This window comes from Argentina anserina, chromosome 5 (genome assembly GCF_933775445.1).
Source record: "Argentina anserina chromosome 5, drPotAnse1.1, whole genome shotgun sequence".
In the NCBI taxonomy this organism is placed as follows: Eukaryota; Viridiplantae; Streptophyta; class Magnoliopsida; order Rosales; family Rosaceae; genus Argentina; species Argentina anserina.
Window position 1 is genome coordinate 13,779,109 of NC_065876.1, and position 10,743 is coordinate 13,789,851.

Consider the following 10,743-nt stretch of genomic DNA (forward strand, 5'->3'; position numbering starts at 1 on the left):
ACACAAAAAAATAAAAAAATAAATAAAAAAAAGAGTAAGGCTATATCTCAACCAAAAATTAAGCAATTTCACCAAACTAATTAGCTCCAATTCCACCGTCGTTGGCTTTCATACTAGTATCACCAAACATGGGTTGGGTCAAATTATTCAATGCTTTCGTAGTTTTGAATTTAGGGGATTTTCATTACCAAAACGCTAGAAAAGAGAGACGAACGGGCATGCCTAAAAGAAAGCGATGGAGTGTATGTGTGTATTCTATATTTTCTATTGATGGGAAAGGGAAAGGGAAAGGGAAAGGGAAAAGAAGGATAGAAGTTCCAATTCATTAGCTCACGCAGTGTGGAAATACAACTATCAACAGCTCGTGTTCAAACAAAGCGTAAACATCCCCTACAAGGTCACAAACTTACAACCACCCTCAACGGTTTTCAATTTGGTCGATTCTTATTACACCTTCTGATAACAACAATTGGAGATCACAAACTATTTCATCAAAAGGTGAAACATATATAGGGCAAAAGATGGTTGATTATAAATTTATAATCAGGTTTTTGTTAAGAGAAGGATTGGATCAAGGTGATTAATTCACTAATGTTTCTCAATTACAATAGAGGGTTGGATTAGCTCATCAAATGAGGCAATTTCTCTATTTGGTTGACTTAGGGATTTACAATTGCAAACGATACACTGCATAAAAGAGACAAGATGAGATTGAATACTTAGAATTCTATAACGTACAAATAGAACTCAACTAAAGAGTGGAATTTTTTTTTATGTTGAGCTATTTAGAATACGTAGGAGCTGTGCTTGGAGCTTAGTAAAACATAGGAGCTGAGTATGATCATTTTTGTACTACTCTCAACTCAGTTTATTTATATTTCATTTATAGAATACGTTAAGAGTTTCCAAATATTTTAGCCTATTTCTTTCCTTATTTTTAATAGATAATGATTACTCCTCTTGTAATTTTCTTTGGTTGAAATAAATTTGTTTGGGTAATTAGAGAAATGGCTTAATAATCTCAATCAATTAAGCACCAAATTAGGAGATAATAAAAAAGTCGTGATTTTCCATCTTTCTTTTTTTGCTTACAACATCACCAAATGTAGCTGTAAACCAAAAACAAAACAAAAAAATGTAGCTGTAAACCAAATCCCCACAAAGATCGCAGGCGCGTTAGAATTTCCTAATGTCCATAAAATCCCACCCTCAAAATTCCCGATTTGTCCCCTATAAAACCCAAAAAACCCCATTCTTCTACTTACAGACACAGAAGAGACTCCTTCCTCTTCTCTCTTCCCATTGTCTCAGTAGTTGTCTGCAGAATCACCACCGAGTCCGGCGCCCTCTGATTGGCTTCATATATTATTCATCAGCTAAGAACCAAACCCAAACTCGCCAAAACCAAAAAAAATGATGATGAAGCTTGTTGGGTTGCCGGCACTGTGTTTTGGGGTATAAGAAGAAGTAGAAGAAGTGGGTTTTGCATGCACTTGTGCTTTGGAAGTGTTATAAGATTTTGAAACTGAAGGTCGGACTTGGTCTTTGCTCAGTAACAAGAGTTTTGAAAGTGTCAGAGGATTCGGGCTTTGTCTTACATATTTGGTGAAGAATTGGTGTCACTTGGTATGCTCTCGTTTTAACAAAACCCTCCTTCCCTTATCTCATTCCTTTATTTATCATCATAATTTTGCTTTTAACTTCTAGATTTGTAGAGAGAGAGAGAGAGAAAGAGATACACTGTGTTTTATCTTCGAGAGAGAGAGAGAGAGAGAGAGAGAGAGAGAGGAGGGTTGGTTGGTTGGTTTTCCTCTGTTTGTAACAGAACAGAGGTTTGGAGATTAGTGAGATTCATCTCTGTTTCGTTTCACTTCTACTTGGGTTTGTGTTTTGTGTTTTGCATTGATTTTCGAGATTTTTGAGTTTTTCTATAATTGAGATTTTGATTCAGTTGTTGATTGAATATTTGGGTTTTGAATTTCAGGTTGATTGGATGCTGTTGTGAACAATATGGCCTCTAATTACCCAAATGGAACCTCCAGGTTTAACCATTTCAAGCAAACTAGCAATGACCTTGACAGTGGTATAGGGAGTGTTGAGTTTGCAACCTACACTGTCCAGATACCCGTCACACCGGACAACCAGCCCGCCGGAATCTCCTTGCAGCGGTCAACTTCTCAGAGAGTTGAGGACCAATATGCATCCAGTTCTTTGTTTACAGGCGGCTACAACTGCGTCACGCGAGCACAGTTGAAGGACAAGGTGATTGAATCCGAAACCAGCCATCCTCAGATGACATGGGCCAAGGGGTCTTATTGTACTGTGCCGGGATGTGATGCTCAGGTGGTGACTGATGAGAGGGGTTTGGATATTGTGCCTTGTGAATGTGGTTATAAGATATGTATGGATTGTTATAGGGATGCTATGAGAAATGGTGAGACCATTTGTCCGGGCTGCCAGGAACCTTATAAGGAGATGGACATGAATGAGTATGGCGTGACTATGCGGCAGCAACGTCTGTCGACGGATGGAATGTCAAAGACGGAGAGGAGGATGTCACTTATGAAATCAAAGTCGATCAAGTCAAAAGCATTGATGGAGAGTCAGGCCATTGAGATGGATCAGAATCAGTGGTTGTTTGAGACTAAAGGGAGTTATGGATATGGAAATGCTATGTGGCCAAAGGAAGATGCGAGTGGTAGTCTTGATGGTGGGATGGGGGGTGATCCTAAAATGTTTAAAGATAAGCAATGGAAGCCTCTAACGCGTGAAGTGACAATCTCAGCTGCAATTATTAGTCCATACCGGTAAGATTGCTTTCTTGACGTTTGTTGTTAGTTGGAAATGGTGATTTTGGGTTTGGCAGTTTTTTCCTAGCATGTATAGCTTGTTTTTAAGTTCCTTGTGATGATTTTTCAATCACAAAAATGATATGATGCTAGGCAACTTAGTAAAATTACCACATGAAACATGGTAATTCTTTTGCTTAGCTCTCTTATTTTTAATTTATGAATACAGGCATAGTGTAAGAATCTTATTGTTTTGTGTTCAACAAAATATGGAGTTTGTAACTAAGACTTGTTCACAAATGTTGCAGCTGATATTAGCCCATGTATTGAATATTTGCTACCAGATCCAGTGATCCATTTCTGCGATTTGTTGTATTTTCTGTGCTTATCTCATATTTGATATTACAAAACTCATTGCATAGAAGGTTTCTTTTAGAGCTGTTTAATATTAGTTGCTGCAAATATTTTAAACTTATCTCGTGTTTTATTTTTTCAGGCTCCTAGTAGTAGCTCGACTGGTGGCCCTTGGATTATTTTTGCAATGGCGAGTCAGAAACCCCAATGATGATGCAGTATGGTTGTGGCTTATGTCTGTGATTTGTGAGTTCTGGTTTGCCTTCTCTTGGATACTTGATCAGCTTCCAAAGCTGTGCCCTATAAATCGCATTGCTTATGTCGATGTTTTAAGGGAGAAGTTTGAAACTCCAAATCCCAGCAATCCCACTGGAAAATCTGATCTTCCAGGGATAGACATTTTTGTATCTACAGCAGATCCAGAGAAAGAACCTCCTCTTGTAACTGCAAACACAATTCTCTCGATACTTGCAACTGACTATCCTGTTGAGAAGCTTGCCTGTTATGTTTCGGATGATGGAGGTGCACTTTTGACTTTTGAGGCCATGGCAGAAGCTGCTAGTTTTGCCAACTTGTGGGTACCATTTTGTCGGAAGCATGATATTGAGCCAAGGAACCCAGAATCTTACTTCAGCATGAAGAGAGATCCTTATAAGAATAAAGTACGCTCTGATTTTGTAAGGGACCGTAGGCAGGTAAAGCGTGAGTATGATGAATTCAAGGTTAGGATTAATGGTCTTCCTGATTCCATTCGGAGACGTTCCGATGCATTTAATGCTAGAGAGGAGATCAAAGCTATGAAACTTAAGAGAGAGACTAGAGATGATGAACCAGTGGAAAATTTAAAGCTCCCAAAAGCAACTTGGATGACTGATGGAACACAGTGGCCTGGTACTTGGGTGAACTCTTCCCCTGAGCATACCAAGGGTGATCATGCCAGTATCATACAGGTATGGATAAATTTATTTTGCATAATCTAATATGTGTGCTTGCCAAATGATCAATTAGCACTGCCATATTCCGATCAACTTGTCTGTTATATTGCATTTGCATTGAATTGCAACAGAAACGCTTCTGATTTCTGTTCTAATAAATGGATTACTTGCATCATGGACATGCACTTTCTTGTAACATTTCCCAAAGTAGATTGGATTTATTCTTCTGTGTGTTCGTTCCAATTGATTGCTTAGTTATAACACAACGTGCCTTGATCACCAAAGATAATGAACTAGATGAAAAACTGGTTTCTTTGTTTTGGCTTTGGTTATAGTTGTTGCTGTGAACTTCTATGTGCTGCTACTAACTGGTTTTAATTTTCTATAGGTGATGTTAAAACCCCCTAGCGACGAGCCACTTACAGGAACAGAAGTGGATTCAAATTCCATGAATCTGAGTGAGGTTGACATCCGTCTTCCCATGCTTGTTTATGTTTCTCGAGAAAAGAGGCCTGGTTATGATCATAACAAGAAAGCTGGTGCTATGAATGCCTTGGTTCGTGCCTCGGCCATCATGTCCAACGGGGCCTTCATTCTCAATCTTGACTGTGATCACTACATCTACTACTCCCAAGCAATGAGAGAGGGCATGTGCTTTATGATGGACCGTGGTGGTGAACGCCTTTGTTATGTCCAATTTCCTCAGAGGTTTGAAGGAATAGACCCTTCTGATCGCTATGCCAACCACAACACTGTTTTCTTTGACATCAACATGCGTGCTCTTGATGGAATTCAGGGTCCAGTATATGTGGGAACAGGGTGTCTCTTTCGTCGTATTGCCTTGTATGGCTTTGATCCACCCTTGGTAAAAGAACGTGATGGCTGCTGTAGTGGTTTCTTTGCAAAGCGCAAGAAAACATCTATGGTTGCTTCTGCTCCTGAAGTTGATTCCCAAGATGGATCGATCGATCTAGACAATGACAATGAAGAAATGGGAGTTTCTCTTATTCCGAAAACGTTTGGGAACTCAAGCCTCTTTGTTGACTCCATCAGAGTTGCAGAGTTCCAAGGTCGACCCCTTGCTGATCATCCATCTATGAAAAATGGACGCCCCATTGGTGCCCTTACTCTACCCCGGGAACTTCTTGATGCATCAACAGTTGCAGAGGCAATTAGTTGCATCTCATGCTGGTATGAGGATAAGACTGAATGGGGCCAACGAGTTGGGTGGATTTATGGTTCAGTGACTGAAGATGTGGTCACAGGTTACAGGATGCACAACCGTGGATGGAAATCCATCTACTGTGTCACTAAGAAGGATGCCTTTCGAGGAAGTGCCCCAATCAATCTCACTGATAGGCTTCACCAGGTTTTGAGGTGGGCTACTGGCTCTGTTGAGATATTCTTTTCTCGAAACAATGCTCTTCTAGCCAGCTCCAGGATGAAGTTTCTCCAAAGGATTGCCTACTTGAACGTCGGAATGTACCCTTTCACATCCATTTTCCTCATTGTTTACTGTTTCCTCCCTGCACTCTCACTCTTCACTGGTAAGTTCATTGTTCAGGAACTCAACGTAACCTTCCTGGTATATCTCCTGGCCATAACAATTACCCTCATTCTTCTTGCCGTGCTTGAGATCAAGTGGTCTGGAATTGAACTGGAGGAGTGGTGGAGGAATGAGCAGTTTTGGTTGATTGGTGGCACAAGTGCCCACCTTGCTGCTGTGCTCCAAGGTCTACTAAAGGTTATAGCAGGAATTGAGATTTCATTCACTTTGACATCAAAATCTGGGGGCGATGACACAGATGATGATTTTGTTGATCTTTATATCTTCAAATGGTCATCTCTGATGGTACCACCTATTACTATCATAATGATCAACTTGATTGGAATGGGTGTTGCAGTTTGTCGAACAATATACAGTGATGCACCAAAGTGGAGTGCCTTGCTTGGAGGTTCTTTCTTCAGCTTCTGGGTGTTGGCTCATCTATACCCCTTTGCCAAAGGACTTATGGGAAGACGAGGGAGGACCCCCACGATTGTGTTTGTCTGGTCTGGGCTGATAGCAATCACCATATCTCTTCTTTGGGTAGCTATTAGTCCCCCATCAGGCAGTGAAGGAATTGGAGGTTCATTCCAGTTCCCTTGATACTTGGAGTCATGACATTATTTCTACTCACTCATCTTTTGTCTTTGTGAGTTCGACTTAAACCAGGCAGCTGTAGGCAAATCGTATAGGTTCTCCAGTGACATGTACATTTTCTAGCCATCTTTTTTTTTTTTTTTAACTCTGAAATTGATGTTCATAGGAAAACTGGATTTATATACATTGGTTCATTTGATTACTTATTCAGGTTTCAATACGTTGAAAACAATCAGAAGCTGAGTAGTTCCATTATTCGGCCCGCTGTGACTTTCTGAATATACCTGCTTAGTTCTTTTAGACAAGTTCTGCTGCATACACCAATCTGATTGCAAATATCTTGAAAAAAAAAGTTGGAGTCTTGTTTTAAATTTTGGTTGCTCAGTTGATTGAGTTGAGAATCAAGGTATAAATGGGTTTGCCTTGGGGTTCAAGCTTATTGATCGGCAGAAGCTTGTTGTAGATTTGGCTTCTAAAAAGTCTGATTGATTTGGGGTATTGTAAATTCTTGTTAATTGAGCGGGAGAAGATGCTTGGATTGATCACAAACCTGTGATCATTTGTATGTATATATAGACGACCAGCAAATAAAACTGTAATGAAAATAGATGCTAATGATGACATAACTGTAAGTTAAGGAACTAGTCCCCTCGAGTATTTAGATGTCTAAAATTAGCAACGGAAATCTAATACTGTAATACAGGCATGCTCATGTGACAGGCCATGAAGTTTTGATGCTTCTAATGATATTTCAGACGATGTTATCGATCATCAGTGGAATAGGAAAACTTCCCACTTTCCCAGAGACTGCATTTGGAAAACTGATTAACCCAAGCAAAATTAGTCACAACTCAAAGCAGTCTCGTCTGTTATAACATCTAACAATCTATCAATACTGTGATATCATCGAAAGGAATGCGAAAAGCACAAGCAATTAGGAAAGGGAATGAACCTTAGCATTGAAGTTTTTACCAAGGTCTAAAACATCCGAGGATTCATTAGGCCAAGTTCCTGCGATTCCCTCTGCATCATTAAAAGAAGAGCGACAAACCAAGCGAAAATTAGAAACTAGACAGCGGATAAAACAAGCTTCGGCAAAAAAGTACTGACTATTATGTCTGGATTTCCAAAATAACAACAGGTCAGATTATTTATTTTCTTATTTATAAAATAACTCACATATCCTTGTATTTATCAGTTAGGTTTAAACTCGTGACCGCAGCGTCGTCGGTTAACCAACCGGACCAGCTTGTTCCTAAAGCAACACAAAACTCTTATCCAAAATGACTGTATATTCAGAAGCCTGGTTCTCATTTTCTTTTTGAATAAAGCGAGCCTGGTTCTCATAGTATCTAACAAGAACAAGACAGTACAGGCTTAAACACTGTTCTTAAAATATAAGCTGAATAAAGAAATCAATTCCCAAGCTGCCCCATTCAAAGAGGAGATGTAATTGCAGAACTAAACGTTGTTCTTGAAATAAAGCCTTGATGAAGAAACTGATGCCAGAGCTGCCCCATTCAAAGAGGAGTTGTAAATCCAAAATTTAATATTGTTCTTGAAATAAAGCATCTAAAAAGAAGCCGACTCAAACAGCACTTGTAATGCAAAACATAGTCCCGAAATTGTCGTCATCATCATCAAGGTCACTCAAAGCATCAGACTCATCATTGTCATCATAACTCATAGACTTGAGCTGACATATCAATTTTGGGTACGGGATAGCATATCTTTGTAAAACTCCTCTTGGAGATCCATCTCGTCTTTGTTTTGTTCATAGTGCATTCTGGTCCTCTCCCTCAAAACACGATTTTCCTCCTGTATCTTTAGCATCTTCTCATTTACTATACGAAGAGCTTCTTCTAGACCCTGACTGTGTTTCTCTTCTTTAGCCACCCTGGTCTTCATATAGTTAACCTGTTGGCTGTCATCACTCATCTTCCTCAGGGGGTGGAGCACCATCTCCTCGTAGGACCTTATCTCAAATTTCAGCTTCAGCTTCTCTTCTGAGTGCTGGTTGAATATATCCAAGTCTTGTTTTGTTGGCATGTAACCATAAAGCTGTCGTTTATCACTTCGAAACAACACAGGACTATGATCCCAAGCATCCTTGCCCAAACCTTGCTCAGCAAAATGCCTATGCAGCCGTGCAGCCTCAAAGTAACCCATTGCCGAAGGCTCAAAGATCAAAGTGCTCATCCCACGGTGTCCTTCAGGGCCATAAGAGTGTTTACCCTTCAGAGCACGATAAGAGGTAAAGCACTGTAAAAGCTCCTCATTGCCCATACCCTTCCATTTGTCACTTGCATCTTTTTCAAGTCTAGTATTCATGATAAAAACCATTGGAGGCCAGATAATTTTGTGATCACTGTCATCCTTGTTTAATACCACCCATTTATCGAACACCACACCAGCAGGTATGGCACTTGTACCCCGCACCTTCATCTCTGCTTCCAGAAGTTGTGCAAGCTGCCTGTGTAACTTCACCCTCTTAGATCCTTTTGTTTCCGCATGTCTGATCAATGGCTGCATGCCTTTATACCAATCAATGGCACCAGGACCCCGTTTGCAAGCAGGACAGTGCCACTGCCTATTAGGATCATTTATCTCCTCCACTCTTAACTTATCCAAAATGTCGAAGAAATCCTTGAACCACTTGCTATTCTTTTGAGTGTCGTGACTCATTCGACTAGAGTCTGATTCATCACTGAAAATGTCATCATAATCATCATTGTCATCGTCGTCATCATCATCAAGGTCACTCGAAGGATCAGACTCATCATTGTCACCAGCAGGATAAGCTGCAGCGGCAGGCACATATCTGTCACTGTTGCCAACCTTTGACTTCCAATTCCACCCATTGGGCAGTGCAGGGGTAATCCCTTGTTGAGGGGTACTGTTAGGTTGCGGCCTTGAGTTTCCTCTTCCAGCTGGTTTAACTTGTGATCCTCTGTTACCACTCCACACATTGTCCTTTTGAACATCTTGCAGCGCCCATGCTTTTGTGTTAGACTTTTCGGCACCTTTTGCAGCATTGCTTCCAGTTCTGTTCTTTGATTTCTTCCCAACTTGTTCCCACCCTCCACTATCTTCTTCCGAACCCAGGCTAAGATCAGCTACACCTTGGCTCAGCTGCCTACTGTTTACTTCAATGACTTGCTTGTCCCTCCCATTTCCGTTTGCTCTTCTTGAACTCATCCTTGAATCTCAATTCAGCAAATTTTCTTCCACAGTCGGAAAGAGGTACCTACCCCAAATGCCGTCAAAACTCATCTATAACCAGAAACATTTGACAAGCTGTACAGAAAGTATGAATGGAAACTCATAGAATATCAGCATTATACACAGACTTCTGAACAATTATTCATAAAACTTAAATTTCAAACCCAAGCATGAATAAAAACCAAAAGATAAGTCAACATTTTCCGCCGATCTCTGAACTACACACCTGATCTGTCACATCCACAACATTAATGCAAGACCTATGAAAACCACTGAAAAAATAACAATTGAAAAAGAAAAATAAAACCACTCTTTTAAATCAAAACCATCACTTTCATTCTCATTCATTATCCAGGGCATATGCCCATACACCCATTCAACAAAACACTCTTCATCAAACCTCTGGAACACCCATCTCACATATTATGAACAACACAAGATCTCTTCAAGACCCAGAAAAGCCATTACACAAAACAAATGAAATACAAAGCAACCTACTCATTCCAAATCGAAAACACCCAAGCTCTCATTGCCATCAATATCCATAAACCCATGAATCCATTCAACAAAACAAAAACAAAGCAGATAACTTTACACAAAAACCAAAAGCAACATACCCCCATATCCATATATCCCAGATAACACTACCATATCTAAATGTCATGAACACAATCATCAGCTCAAGAAAACAAACAAGCCTGAACCAAAGGGCGGGTGAGATTAAAACAATCAGAGAATGTAGATGGGCCTAATGCTAAGAATGTATTAATTAGATTGATTTGGAAATGAGAGGAGTGGGTTGAAGAATCACCTTGTATCGTTCTCCTCAAGGTGACAGCTACAGCGGCGGCGGGTGAGGGCTGCGCCTGTGAGCTCACTCGGTGTTGTAGTGGAATGGTGATATCTGTCACCTTATATAGTGTGGGGTGTCGCAGTGGTTTTTTTTTTTTTCAAATTTATTATACTCTCAAGAAATAAAAATCGCATCTATCTATGTATAATTATTGGTCGGATCCTTCATAGTACTAATTAGTAATTACTATAAATAGATTCTTACTAATGAAGGGGCAATGACTGTTTCAATATTTATTTCCAATGTAAATCTCTCCTTGGACTAGTCACTACACATGAATCGTTCTGCACTTTCAGGTTCTTTTCTTTTTATTTTAAAATACAAACAAGTATATTTAGTTATATTCTTTTTATAGAAAATAAATTCCATTAAATTATAATCGCTTCCTTACCTAAAGGAAAACTGTTTGTTGCATCAACCTAACATATTCCAAAAGTCCTTGAAACA

General features: G+C 39.8%; 2 protein-coding genes across 3 annotated transcripts; one reads left to right on the forward strand and one right to left on the reverse strand.

The window, feature by feature from the left end:
* Positions 1–1,269: 1,269 nt before the first annotated feature.
* Positions 1,270–6,425, forward strand: LOC126796338 (cellulose synthase-like protein D3). 2 transcript variants are annotated; one of them, XM_050523148.1, is made up of 4 exons: positions 1,270–1,626; positions 1,985–2,807; positions 3,286–4,093; positions 4,467–6,425. In XM_050523148.1, the coding sequence occupies exons 2-4, from the start codon at positions 2,011–2,013 to the stop codon at positions 6,225–6,227; spliced, it is 3,366 nt and encodes a 1,121-aa protein (XP_050379105.1). In that variant the 5' UTR covers positions 1,270–1,626; positions 1,985–2,010; the 3' UTR covers positions 6,228–6,425. The 2 variants fall into 2 exon arrangements, with proteins under 2 accessions (XP_050379105.1, XP_050379106.1); XM_050523149.1 differs by lacking the exon at positions 1,270–1,626 and adding an exon at positions 1,756–1,881.
* Positions 6,426–7,699: 1,274 nt separating this feature from the next.
* On the reverse strand, positions 7,700–9,453 carry LOC126796339 (protein SUPPRESSOR OF GENE SILENCING 3-like). The gene has a single exon (XM_050523150.1). The coding sequence runs from the start codon at positions 9,417–9,419 to the stop codon at positions 7,926–7,928; it is 1,494 nt and encodes a 497-aa protein (XP_050379107.1). The 5' UTR covers positions 9,420–9,453; the 3' UTR covers positions 7,700–7,925.
* Positions 9,454–10,743: the final 1,290 nt, after the last annotated feature.